This window comes from Mobula birostris, chromosome 25, assembly GCF_030028105.1.
Source record: "Mobula birostris isolate sMobBir1 chromosome 25, sMobBir1.hap1, whole genome shotgun sequence".
NCBI classification, from domain to species: domain Eukaryota; kingdom Metazoa; phylum Chordata; class Chondrichthyes; order Myliobatiformes; family Myliobatidae; genus Mobula; species Mobula birostris.
Genome location: NC_092394.1, coordinates 12,859,352 through 12,874,180, shown reverse-complemented (window position 1 = coordinate 12,874,180; position 14,829 = coordinate 12,859,352). Strand labels below are relative to the sequence as shown.

General features: G+C 40.2%; 1 protein-coding gene across 10 annotated transcripts in view; it reads right to left on the bottom strand.

Moving 5' to 3' along the window:
• Positions 1 to 14,248, bottom strand: part of LOC140187802 (kinase suppressor of Ras 1-like) — a 548,168-nt gene extending 533,920 nt beyond the window's left edge. For 7 of the 10 annotated variants that reach the window (XM_072243559.1, XM_072243556.1, XM_072243557.1 and 4 more), the window contains exon 1: positions 13,750 to 14,248. In XM_072243559.1, coding sequence (XP_072099660.1) covers positions 13,750 to 14,025 — 276 coding nt within the window. In that variant the 5' untranslated portion in view covers positions 14,026 to 14,248. The other 3 variants (XM_072243563.1, XM_072243567.1, XM_072243564.1) reach the window with 3 other exon arrangements.
• Between the last annotated feature and the right edge of the window lie 581 nt (positions 14,249 to 14,829).

Sequence of the window (14,829 nt, the reverse complement as noted above, 5' to 3'; positions counted from 1 at the left end):
TAAATTGATCAAAATCCCTGCTTGTAATACTCATTTATGTGAATAAAGAGTTGAGGATTGAATATTTTTTTCAAGGCACTGTAAATCAAAAGTTCACCGTTATTACAAATTTCAAAATGATGGAAAATTGAACCTTCCCCAACGATATCAAGTCATGAAGTATATGAACAAAGGAGAAACACATATCCATCAGGAAATAAAAACAAAACAGCTGGACCTCCTCCAATTACAGACATAGAAGATAGCCATGAAGGTTACTGGACTTATGAACCTCTTAAGGGTGCTTGGGTTGGAAGATAACAATAGGAGAACAGGGACCAAGCCCTGCCTGACACAGATAAAACAGCATGAAAGATTCTGCCAATTCTCTGCCAACATGATCATGCACAAACACAACAACGCTGTTTATCGTTACAGTGAACAAAAACATGCTGTTGTTTGTGAGCTGGCTGGGGGGGTGAGATCAACTGCTCAACCAGGCTCATCAAATTCAACAAACTTCTATTGTATTCCAGTTCACTCACCCAGTACTCCTGTTCAAGGACAGCTAACAATCATTTATTTTAACACCTTGAGAAAAAGAGTACTCGAATACCAGCCTCAAGTGCATAGTCACTTAATAACAATCTCAAGATGTGAAGTATTTCAAACTGTGCTCTCTCTCAAAGATCCCGGGGGAAAATGAATCAAAAGGATAAGTGAATGCTTTGACAGGTTACATAAGCAACAGCCTTCCACCTCCAAAAAAATGTATTCAAACTCAGCTGGAGCTGCAAAATTAATGTCATGACATGTAACAGTGAAGATCCCATGCAAAATATGAGTGTGTTATATAATTAACATAAGAAAAACAGAAAATGATGGTAACACCCAGCAGATTAAACAGCATCTATATAAAGTGAAGCAGAGTTAATATTTCTGATCCAAGCTCCTTTTGTCAGTATTGGAGAAAAGAAAACAAGTTAGTTTTAATAGGCAAAGAGGATGGGTTGGAATAGATAGACAAAGGGAATCTCTCTGATGAAGTGAAGCCAAGGATACCACAAGGATGAGTTGTAGAAATCATCTGGTTGATAGACTAAAGAGGGAAATTTGAATCACAGAATACAGTAATACAGCATAAAAACAGGCCCTTTGTCCCAACTGATCCATGCTGACTACAGCATCCTCCTTGCTAGTTCCAGTAGCTAGCGTTTGGCCCATAGCCCTCCAAGACCTTCCCTTTCATGTACCTATCCAAATACCTCTTAAATGCTGCAACTGTACTCACCTCAACCACTTCCTCAGGCAGCGCATCCCAGGTAATCACTACTTTGTGTACTGAGTGAAAATACAAATGTAAACGTTGCAAAATAAAGGTTGTGGGGCATGCTCAGCTGTTCAGATTTTGCTGATGAAAGAAAAACTGAGCCGATATCACTGATGAATGACCTACCGCAGAAATGGCCTGTTGTGATAAAAACAGAAAGCAGGTTATCTGAAGTCACAGAAGTCCATACTGAGTCTAAAATGCTGCACCATGTCCTCATGGACTGCAATATTTGATCCCCTCAGCCAAATTGCTAATACAGATCATGAATAGCTAAATATCAAAGTACCAGTCACTGTGTTACCCAACTACCCAGGGAGAGAAAACTTCATTTATTCCAACTCTTTGCTGTTTCTGTGTTAGCCAATCCTCAAATAATTCCTGTAAATTACACCCAGATTCATGTCCACCAACCTCCTGTATGGAATCTTATTGAAAATCTAATTACACCAAATTCTGCTCCTTCTTAGCTATTCTATTATTCCTATCTTCAAAGAAATCCAGTGGATTAATTAAACATGATTTCCCTTCCAGAAGTCCATGGCAACTCTGCTTGAACTCATTCTTTTGCTAAGGGTTCTGTTATTATATCATAGATTCAGCAAGTTCTCTGCCAATGATGTTTGGCTAACAAGTCAGCAATTTCTCTCTCACTCTCTTTTCAAAGAGTAGTCACATTTGCTACCCTCAAATCTGCAGGAACCATCTCAGAATCTACAAAATGCAGTTAGGTAACAGCCAATGCATCCACCATTTCTACACAAATCTAGAACGTAGGCCACTGACTGTGGGACTTCTTGGCTCTCAATCTCACCAACTTAACTACTACCATTTTTGTTTAAGTTTCTACCATTTCTTTATTCCCTATTATAAATTTACTTGTTTCTGTTTACAAGTGATCTATATTTGTCCTTGCTATTCTCTTCCTTGTTATATTTCTATAGAAACACCTACCATCAAATCTTAAATTCCATAAGAGTTAATTCTCATACGAGAGGGCATACAGGAGCGAGATCTGCCAACTAGTGGAGTGGAGTCGCAGCAACAACCTGACACTCAATGTCAGTAAGCCGAAAGGGCTGCCTGTGGACTTCCGGAAGGGTAAAATGAAGGAACACATACCAATCTTCATAGATGGATCAGAAGTGGAGACAGTGAGCAGTTTCATGTTCCTGGGTGTCTATATCTCCAAGGATCTAACCTGGTCCCAACATATCCATGTAGTTATAAGGAAGGCAAGACAATGGCTATACTTCATTAGGAGTCTGAAGAGATTTGGTATATCAGCAAATACACTCAAACTTCTATTGATCTACCGTGGACAGCATCCTGACAGGCTGCATCACTGTCTGGTAAGGGGTGGCTACTGCACAGGACTGAAAGAAGCTGCAGAGGATTGTAAATTTAGTTGGCTCCATTTTGGGTACTAGCCTACAAAGTACCCAGGACATCTTCAAGGAGCGGTGTCTCAGAAAGGCAGCGTCCATTATTAAGGACCTCCAGCACTCAGGACATCCATGCCCTTTTCTCACTATTACCATCAGATAGGAAGTACAGAAGCCTGAAGACACACACTCAGCAACTCAGGAACAGCTTCTTCTCCTCAGCCATCCGATTCCTGAATGGACATTGACATTGGACATTGAGCCCTTGGACAGTATCTCACTTTTTTTTAATATATATTATTTCTGGATTTTGCACAATTTTTAACCTATTCAACATACATATACTGTAATTTATTTATTATTCTTATTGTTTTATTTCTTCTTATTACGTATTGCATTGAACTGCTGCTGCTCAGTTAACAAATTTCACAACACATGCCGGTGATAATAAACCTGATTCTGATTTTCTACCTTCCCTCTTTCAAATGTTTGGTTTTCTTTGCCTAGTTTATAAATGCTCTCAACCCTCAGGCCAACTGTTACTTTTGTTGAAGAAAGTTACTTTAGTCTTATTGCAGGTTGCATACTATAGAATTACCTCAAAGCCCTTCATCTGCACTGAATTATTAAGAAAGCAGTGACTGGTTATGCAATAAATACACATTATATTCTCAATACATGGTGTGCTAGAAGACCATATATTAAATAGAACAAAATAAATCTTGCATCCTAAAGATTTAGGGCTAGAAATTGTGAAAAGGGACCTCTTTTTTATCATATTATGCATTTCATGTTGTAAAACATCTGTCACTTCACTGAACATACTAAACCACAAGAATTCCAAATAACAAAGCCCATGGAAGTAAAGATATGGCCAGAGATTGGGGATATTGCACATGTACATAAACCTCAAAGTATTAAAGGGATGGAGGTTACAAAGAAATGGAATAGCAGGATCATGGAAATATTTGAAGCAAATACAGAACTGTGTTTTTAAAAGACCAAAATATTGTCAGGGTAAATAGGTCAACAGATACAGGAGTGATAGACAAAAGGGACATGGTGGCAGTTAGTTCAAGTAGTTCAAAGTTGTTTAATACCATTTCCAGTACATGTGTAAAGGAGAACAAAATAATTGTTAATCCAGATCCAGTGCAGCATAAAACATAGTAAAATAAAAAAACACAGAAATAGAAATATACAAGATAGCTTATATACAGAGATTGAAAATAGGAACAATTTTTGGATGACTATGAACAGAGATCACGAAGGTGCAGATTAGGGTTCCTGAAGTACTGAGTGGAGGGCAGCATTGAACAAGGATGCCAAGCTGTGATGAGAATGCATAATCTAGAGATCATAGAGTCAAACATGGTATCCAACACAATATAAATTTAATTCAGTTTCTGAAGGCACATAGGTAAAATAAATTGAACATTGTGAACATGTGGAAATTCTTTACAGGTTACATTGTTCCGAAGAGCAAAAAACTGATGATAAGCACTGTTTCTCTATATTTCCAGAAATACCATTGTACCAGAAATACCTTTTTTTAAAAACTGAGTGAACAACATGACTCTGGGCTATTTAACAAGTTTACATTACCATGAGTGACAAGTGAGATGGAAAATCTAGTCAGGTGGAAGAAGGCAGCGTACATGAGGTTTAGGAAGCAAGGATCAGACGGGTCTATTGAGGAATATAGGGAAGCAAGAAAGGAGCTTAAGAAAGGACTGAGGAGAGCAAGAAGGGGGCATGAGAAGGCCTTGGCGAGTAGGGTAAAGGAAAACCCCAAGGCGTTCTTCAATTATGTGAAGAAAAAAAAAGGATGACAGGAGTGAAGGTAGGACCGATTAGAGATAAAGGTGGGAAGATGTGCCTGGAGGCTGTGGAAGTGAGCGAGGTCCTCAATGAATACTTCTTTTTGGTATTCACCAATGAGAGGGAACTTGATGATGGTGAGGACAATATGAGTGAGGTTGATGTTCTGGAGCATGTTGATATTAAGGGAGAGGAGGTGTTGGAGTTGTTAAAATACATTAGGACGGATAAGTCCCCGGGGCCTGATGGAATATTCCCCAGGCTGCTCCACGAGGCGAGGGAAGAGATTGCTGAGCCTCTGGCTAGGATCTTTATGTCCTTGTTATCCACAGGAATGGTACCGGAGGATTGGAGGGAGGCGAATGTTGTCCCCTTGTTCAAAAAAGGTAGTAGGGATAGTCTGGGTAATTATAGACCAGTGAGCCTTACGTCTGTGGTGGAAAAGCTGTTGGAAAAGATTCTTAGAGATAGGATCTCTGGGCACTTAGAGAATCATGGTCTGATCAGAGACAGTCAGCATGGCTTTGTGAAGGGCAAATCGTGTCTAACAAGCCTGATAGAGTTCTTTGAGGAGGTGACCAGGCATATAGATGAGGGTAGTGCAGTGGATGTGATCTATATGGATTTTGGTAAGGCACTTGACAAGGTTCCACACCGTAGGCTTATTCAGAAAGTCAGAAGGCATGGGATCCAGGGAAGTTTGGCCAGGTGGAATCAGAATTGGCTTGCCTGAAGAAGGCAGAGGGTGGTGGTGGAGGGAGTACATTCAGATTGGAGGATTGTGACTAGTGGTGTCCCACAAGGATCTGTTCTGGGACCTCTACTTTTCGTGATTTTTATTAACGACCTGGATGTGGGGGTAGAAGGGTGGGTTGGCAAGTTTGCAGACGACACAAAGGTTGGCGGTGTTGTAGATAGTGTAGAAGATTGTCAAAGATTGCAGAGAGACATTGATAGGATGCAGAAGTGGGCTGAGAAGTGGCAGATGGAGTTCAACCCGGAGAAGTGTGAGGTGGTACACTTTGGAAGGACAAACTCCAAGGCAGAGTACAAAGTAAATGGCAGGATACTTGGTAGTGTGGAGGAGCAGAGGGATCTGGGGGTACATGTCCACAGATCCCTGAAAGTTGCCTCACAGGTGGATAGGGTAGTTAAGAAAGCTTATGGGGTGTTAGCTTTCATAAGTCGAGGGATAGAGTTTAACAGTCACGAGGTAATGATGCAGCTCTATAAAACTCTGGTTAGGTCACACTTGGAGTACTGTGTCCAGTTCTGGTCGCCTCACTATCGGAAGGATGTGGAAGCATTGGAAAGGGTACAGAGGAGATTTACCAGGATGCTGCCTGGTTTAGAGAGTATGCATTATGATCAGAGATTAAGGGAGCCAGGGCTTTACTCTTTGGAGAGAAGGAGCATGACAGGAGACATGATAGAGGTGTACAAGATAATAAGAGGGATAGATAAGAGTGGATAGCCAGCGCCTCTTCCCCAGGGCACCACTGCTCAATACAAGAGGACATGGCTTTAAGGTAAGGGGTGGGAAGTTCAAGGGGGATATTAGAGGAAGGTTCTTTACTCAGAGAGTGGTTGGTGCATGGAACACACTGCCTGAGTCAGTGGTGAAGGCAGATACACTAGTGAAGTTTAAGAGACTACTAGACAGGTATATGGAGGAATTTAAGGTGGGGGCCTATATGGGAGGCAGGGTTTGAGTGTCGGCACAACATTGTGGGCCGAAGGGCCTGTACTGTGCTGTACTATTCTATGTTCTATGTTCTATTAAATGCAGATTATTAAATCTGGGCTTATTAAAAGTTGTCTAGACTGTTTAAACTGTCTAAAATACTTTTGACAATCACTTATTTTACAGTTGCAAAACACAAACACGACAAAAGTCAGCTTTAGATCATTACAAACTGATAAGGTAGGAGAGGATGGGAAAGAAACCATAAAAGTTTTAACACTAGATCTCAAGACGTGAATGACAGGTTCATCAAAAATATTTCACATAGTCTCATGGTCAGAATCAAATGCACCAATGATAAGATACTGAAGAACCATGAGACTTTCATTCAATAAAAATATCAAAGCTGATATGCTGACTCAAAATTTTTATACAAAGATTATATCCAACATATTTTCATTCCATTGTTCTCAAAGTGAATCACATCCTGTTCTCAAGTCAATGACTATGTAAAATTTTAAATCTCTACACACGTCATGAACTGTACAGTTTGTGTACAAACCACTTCATTAAATTTAAGGCTCAAAACACATGCAAAATTGGATAACCTTTAGAGGAAGCACAGATGCAGAAAAATTTCTTCAACATTTGTTCAGCACATTCTAAACTAATGAGGCACATGGAGGAAAGAGAAACTCTTTCCAATTCTTAGAGGAATTTAGAAAAGAGAAACTGACAGCATACAAAAGATCTGCTTGCTTTGGTATTGAATACATAATCTGTCTGCTATGAGAAATGCATATCAGAAAATGATTATTGATATATTGTTGATATATTACTGATAGACTGCTTTCCAAGCAATTCTACTTTTGCATTCTCTTGGCAAGTCAGGGCTCAAGATGATCTGGCTGTTTTTACCCAATTTAGGTTATTTTTTTCTGGAAAGTTTGCTCTGTGTGGAAATAATCCTCACAAACCAGAAAACACTGTAAATTAATCAAAATACAAAAACAGTGTTTGCCTCCAGTTTTATACTTTGGCATTACATTACCCCACAACCAGAACTGCAATCCAAATGGTGGCTTTTTTTAAAGACTAAATAAATAGATGGTTGATATTTATGTCTTCATAGAAGTACCATAGTTAACATTTCAAATTTAACACAAATAAATGCAAGAACTAAAAAGTAGGATATAGACTAAGTCAACATAGGTTGAGTGAACTTGGCCTTTTCTCCTTGAAGCGACGGAGGATGAGAGGTGACCTGATAGAGGTGTATAAGATGATGAGAGGCATTGATCGTGTGGATAGTCAGAGGCTTTTTTCCAGGGCTGAAATGGCTAACACGAGGGGATATAGTTTTAAAGTGCTTGAAAATGGGTACCGAGGGGATGTCGGGGGTAATTTTTTCACACAGAGTGTTGGGTGTGTGGAATGCACTACCAGCAGTGGTGCTGGATCTAAGACAATAGGGTCTTTTAAGAGCCTCTTAAATGGGTACATGAGGCTATTAAATTAGAGGGCTATGCGCTAGGGAAATTTTAGGCAGTCTTTAGAGTAGGTTACATGATCGGCCCAACATTTTGGGCCAAAGAGCCTGTAATGTGCTGTAAATTTCTATGTTCTATGACATGAAAGATAAGGAGCAATGAAATGTTCAGTAACCACTAACAGCTAAAAACAATTATGTTGACCATATAACTAATATAATATATTTCATTTTTATTTATTTAGATACAGCACGGTAATAGCCCATTCCAACCCAACAAGCTCACCCACCCAATTACACCCATAACCAACTGACCTACTAAACCATACTGCTTTGAAATGTGGGAAGAAACTGGAGCACCCAGAGGGAACTCACACCGTCACAGAGAGAATGTATAAATTCCTCACAGACAGTGGCAGGAATCGAACCTGGGCTGCTGGCTCTGTAATAGCATTACTCTAACCACTACTCAACTGTGCCACCCCAAGTATTCAGGAAATAATGGGCACCTTTGACACCACTACAGGGTCACATAATGCCACCTGCAAATTATAACCATTATTCATTATTGACCAAAGTGCATAAAACAATTCAATTAAAACATGGAGCTTTCAGATTATCTTTCAGAAGAAAACTTACTCTGCATAAATCAAAATGTGGACAATTCAAAGTTCAAAGTAAATTATTATTCCTTCAACCTCCTTAAGTGTTATTCGTTGAGCACTGAACAACTAAAAAGGAGAAATGCCAAATCTAGCAAGAAATGCAAATACAACCATTTGTCATCCAGATATGTCACAATTGCACTATACTAGTGCAATGGGACACATGCCATAGGGAGATAACCAGAGGTCAAGGAAAAGCAACATGGCACTGTATTTACATCACATCTCTTTACAGTAAACAGATCTCCCAGCAACAGTCATCCTAATTTATTTGGTATTAGAATACATCTACACAGAATACAAGTCAACATTTTGGTTGGTGCAGCTGTAACGAAACTAAATTTCCCTCGGGATTAATAAGGTATATCTATCTATCTATCTAGCAATTTTATTTACTCTGACGGGAACAGTATTTAATCAAATGTCTAGCTAATCAGTCCTATTGAATGTAGTCATTGATTCCACCTCACTCCAACACAAGTATCAACTTCCCCTAAAAAACTTACCTAACTGATTCAAACAAAGTTAAAAAATACTAGAAGAAACAGATTAGAAAATACATCGACTTTATTTTACTCAATAATCACTATCATTAAATAAATATTTACATAGTACTTAAGGATGTTGAAGTAAAATTCATTTTCAGCAGCCACACAAACAATGCAGGCTATACTTCAGCTCTGATGAAAGAGCATAGACTTGAAGTGTTAACTGTTGCTTGCCGAAAATACTTCCTGAATCTTACCCTTGTATTTCAAATCTTCAGCATTGATCAGACTTTGGTTTAACGTTTTGTGCTCAACTTAAACGGTCATGGTAGACGCTGAAGAATATCAAGAAAATAAACACAGTACAGGGTGGAGTTTCGTAAATTTGGGTAATCCTGGGTCTTTGAGACCTATGTCCCAGGTTCCATTTCAAAAGAACACTGTTAACCTGGACAACTACAGGTCAATTATAATAACATGGAATGAATGACTTCAGAAGGGATAATCATGCTGTTGAAGTCCTGTTTCTGTGCGGTACTGTTACATGTTCATAAAAGATACACACACATACAATGCCATAGACAAGGCATGACAAGGTACAATTTTGAAATTACCAAGGAGTATAAAAGTAGTATGGTATTAAGTAAGGTGAAGGGGTGGGGTGGAAGTCAGCCAGAAATAATTAAAAATTAGTTCGGAGAGATATATAACAAGCAGCATTTAGAAATAGACCCAAGCTTTCATTAACTGCTGAAATAAGTGACAGCATACTATTGAAGAGGCAGCACAGGTTATTTAGAAAAATAATGGACTAGATGTTCAAGTAATTCAAAGCTCAGGCATTAAAAAAAGAAAATGAGTGAAGTGTACTTCAGAATGAGTGGTTAAGAATGCAGAACTAAACAGGGGCAAAGCAAGAAATTGTCCATACATGAATAAGTTGGTGATTTCTCCACCTTGTGTGCAATGGTGTTGCCTGAAATTGTGTAACAGATGATTGCCTCCAAAAAGTTCAATCAAAAGAACAAATTTCTTGTCCTAAAGCAATACTGAAATACTAAAAATTCTGGAAAATATTTAACAAATTAGGTAATCTGTGCAGAGTTAACTTTCATCTTGACACATCCTGTCACATGATACCAAAATTCCAGACCATCCACTTCCAAGGGACTAAGTTTTATTTTAAGGATTCTACAAGTGGACAAATTTAACAATATTGTTTCAAAATTTGTCCATGAATCACATCAAGTTTCCGACAGTCTCTCTTTAACCCTTGAAGATATTTGTCCACCTCAGATTTTGGCCTCCAGAGCATCTCTAGCTATAACCACATCACCACCAAAAAATAACATTGTTTAGAGGTTCAGAGGAGACCACTCAGCCCCTCGTGCCTGCTTTACTATTCAATAAGATCGTATACTTGGACAATTACCTGACTCAAATACACAGGAACACTCCCAACCCGGAGTTCAACAAGTTTACCTCTGGGAATCAATGTGTGCTAACACTGGAATCTTTCCCTGCCCATTCATTTTAATACATTTTAAGTCATCTGTATTGTACAATTTCTACCCACTTTCATTAAGACAAGAAAACATAGATTGTTCTACCCTGGGAGCCACATCTTAACAAATATAGATATCAATAATGAAATTTATTGAGGCTTTAGCACACCAGGAAAAGTATTTGAAGACCAAGACCTCAAACCAGGCCTCTCTCCCCTCCTGTATGCTTATGAAATATAAACTACCTCAAAGCACTGCTTAAAGACCACATTAGTGATATATGAAGTAAGGTAATGTAGCCAAATTTGCAAATGAACCAAACATAAGGAATGAGCAGTTTGTGGAGAGAGTGGCCAAAAAAGTAGAAAGTTAAGGTATAATACTGGAAAATGAACAAACAGATTACTTAAATAAGGACTGCAGAAAGCTGCAGCACAAAGGAAAACAAGAGCTCCTTTTCATGAAACACAAAGCTAGCATACAGGTGCAATGAGCAATCAGGAAACACTCCCAAAGGGTTACAAGCCCAAACAATTGTTTGCTCCAGAAGTTGCTGATGCTAAATCCTTGAAGCTGTTCAAAATTGAAAAAGACAGACTTTCAATCTGTGAGGGAGTTACGGGTGATGGTGATAGAGTGGGGTCATGAACTTGAGAAAAGTTATATCAATTATAATCTTACTTAATGGTGAAGCAGGTTCAAGGGACAAAATAGCCAACATCCTGCAGTGGTGGCATGTAGTTACATTTCTATTTCTTATGGTCTGAAGACTACCACCACCATTGCTGCAGAACCCTCAAATCTCTAGATGAAATAAGCAATCTAAATGTCAGTATCCACCTCCAGGCCAATATTCCCAGCACTAGGACCTTAATTGTATGAAATCAGCTCTAATGCTCAGGCCACATTATTCTCATGCCCAAAATCAAACTCCCAGAAGAAACTCTATTCCCAGTTCCATCTATTAGCAGGTGGACAAAGGAAACAATCCAATCACCTTCTCAACTCCCCGAGAAAAGGGATTCATGGAATCTCAGTTCCAGACAACTCAAAATGGAGGAACAGCATTCAGATCCTGCAGTCCATTTGTCAGAAACATAAAAGATTCGAAGTACGAGCCAGAGGAAGCATATCACCTCCCAAACTGCTACTGATAGGCTCTATCAAGTGACTTCTGTCCCATCAATTACACCAACTGCGGGGTCCCACACTGGGTTCTGACGTGGCTGAAGAAGTCAAAGAACTGGGGTAGAAGGAAGTCATCCTCAATCCCAAGAGTACGGAAGAGGAAATGATCAAAAATAAGTTCTGATGGGTAATTAGTATGAACGTTTACTGTAAATGAGGCAGCTCAAAGCTGGTCTTCTCACCCTCTGCTCCAGAATTTACTTCACTAACATGAATACAATCAGGGCTAAATCTACACTAAGAAGTTTAGTACTTTGAGCGAGAAATATCCTCCACAACACGTGAACCAACAGGATACAACTAAGTTAAACGATACAGGAATTCCCACCCAGCACATGCAGTCACTCTTCAATCACCAACCTGGTTTATCAACAAACCCAGGGTTACTTTGAGAAAATAGATCAGAATGCTTATTCACGTCAACTCCCTGTTTTTCAGCCATATTATGAAGTGCCACACGCTTTGCTAGTATTGAATCAGCCTTCTACCTTTGTGCGGCGGTGTATTTATGTTCACTAAACGAGGAGGAGTTGCGATCTATTTTTGGGAACAGCCGCAGCAGTACACGCAACGCACCACAACTGAGACCAATATTACTTCATGGCTCAATAATCCAGAAAGGACTTTCGTTCCGCTACCACCCAACATCCACAAAGCAGATCGCGACTCAAAGAAAACTTCCATTACTTAATGACGTTAATTTTGATTGTCCTTTACAGGTTTATATTTTTTAAAAATCACACAAATCGACACATTAAAATTAGTTATCCTGCTAAGGACACTGACCGTGGCTCTTAAAAGATAAAAATGTTTCATTTCAAGTGAATTGCTTACAAAGGGCAATCGAGTCCTCCTGCTATGTTGCGCCGCCTCATTTTCTGTTGAAGTGGGTTATGCTGATCTCATCCGTGAGGACGCGTTTGTCTGTACAACACAGGCCCGTCGCTTGCACAGTGACCGGAGAAGAAGGGAAAACAGCCTTCAAATCGCACTTACACGAAAAAAAATAATCAACAGTGATCCTAACGCGCCGGGACACACTGCGATCCTACCCCTTTTCAAAAACTGACGACATGACTAATGCCTGTCTGAACATGCTTAAACATTTCCAAGCGAGTTGTGACAGCGGCTTACCAAGATCAAACAAAAATGCTGACAACCGTAATAGTACAGCGCACACACCCCAGAAAAAAAAATTAAGCCATCTCGGTAAAAGTTCTGCGAATCCCTACGGTTAGGTACAAAGCAGCAAGCCTCTTTGGCCGCAATGCAGCCTAAAAAAAAAGTGTATCTGCTTACCAACATGTGTTGCTTTGCGATTAAGGGTTAACGCCAGCTGTTGTTCCTAGTTAAACCCACAGCCAAGACAAGAAATAATAATTTAATGCCTAACCGTGCGTAAACTTTAAATTATGTCACACGTAATATTTGAAGATTAGATACACCCTTCACTATATAGTTTTATTGCGTACCCAATACAGCTGGGCTGACACAGAAATAATGCTTCGATTTTGCTAGGCACAAGACGAAATAAAAAGTGCGTACATTTCAACCTTGTAATAATTTACAGCCTTGTTGCAATTTATATGCATATTAGCTCTGAGCAAAAGCAATTGGTTGAGGTCAGACAAGAGACAGCTATATGTTGTGCGCTCAAAAAAACGCAGACAGCAGTTTGCTTGAGAAACTGCAATGGCAAGAGCAGGTGCAAAATTTATGGATTATCACTTGAATCGGAAAATCATTTATAAATACCCAAGTTCGTTAGGAAAAAAAAGACCCGGCTAGCTGGCACATATTTCCGTGTTTGGTATCTATGTTTCGTAAATTTTAAAGGAGGTGGGCTAGTTAGGTGGGACTCTTCCCCACAACCCCCTTCCCACCACCCCAAAAGCACATTAGGAAAGCAGACAGGGCTGTTTCACATCTAGAAGCTGATCCTGATCTATTCCTTTTAGTGTCCTTGATTTAAAACTGCGGGAGGGGTGTGGGGGCTCTGCAGAGTGAGGGCATTGCCCCCTTTTCATTTGATCCCTAAATGCACTGGCTGGATTTGGAAGTAACCCTGCGGTGGAAATTGCAGATGGGTGACCAAGACCACCCAACATCTCCCAATGCACTTTGACCGACCCACCCACCCACATTTAGGATCGGGATTGACAACTGGTCAGCACAGCCGAGTCCGGCTACCAAAGCAAAAGAGGCACCATGTTACCTCCAGCATGCGAATCTCCTGTTGCGTCAGATCGTTGGACGCAGCACATTTGGTCCTGAGCCCCTCCAGACTGGAGATGCTGATGTCGATCATGTCCTGGTTCAGCTCGCACTGCTGCATGGCTTTGCCTAAACTCAGCTCCCCTTCCTCTTCTTCCTCCTCGTCCTCCTCCTCCTCCTCCTCCTCTTCTTCTTCCCCTTCCTCTTCAGCAACTGAAGCCTTCTTTATTTTACCACTGGGCTTGGGTTGTTGACCCTTGTTGTTCTCTTCAGCCATTCCTAAACATTCGGCCTGCTTTTACAATGCAATTCAACCTCCCTCTTAAACAAAACTGCAAAATAAGTTTTCTTCACGCGGGAAAATTAATATAGTTTTCTTTTTCTAAAATGCAAATACAAAAATAGGGCAGCGCAAGTGCGTTAATTTGCAAATCTCTCCTTCAGGAGCACATCCGAAGCTCGACAGAGGACCGGCTCCTTTTTCCTTCTGCTTCTTCTTCTTTTCCCTTCAGTGGATGGGGGAGGGGAGAAGAGGCCCAGCGGTTGCTAGGGTCACGCGCAGCGCTTTCTGGGACTTGTAGTCGCGTCGCTCTTCGGGCAGGGCGGCGGGAGAGCAAACTACAACTCCCGCAAGGCGTCGCTCGCCCTCCTGCCTCCCGGGCCCGCAACCCGGCCCAATTAGGCACTTTGGTCTCTGCCTTAGCAGATTCGTTTCATGTTACTGGGGCTTCCCTGGAAACTCTCCTGCTTTTATTCTTTTGTATAATGTACTTTAAAAAAAACAAAAAAAAATTATTTCCTTCACTGAATAAAACTACAAAACAAATGCAATGACAACAATAGCTAGCAGGTTATCTGATGATGCTATTTTACTGGTTTTAGGACATTGCTGTGTACAAATTGGTTGCCATCTGTTTGACTGCAGCTTAAATAACCATATAACAATTAACTATATAACCATATAACAATTACAACACGGAAACAGGTCATCTTGGCCCTTCTAGTCTGTGCCGAACTCTTACTCTCACCTAGTCCCACATATAACCATATAACAATTACAGCACGGAAACAGGCCATCTCG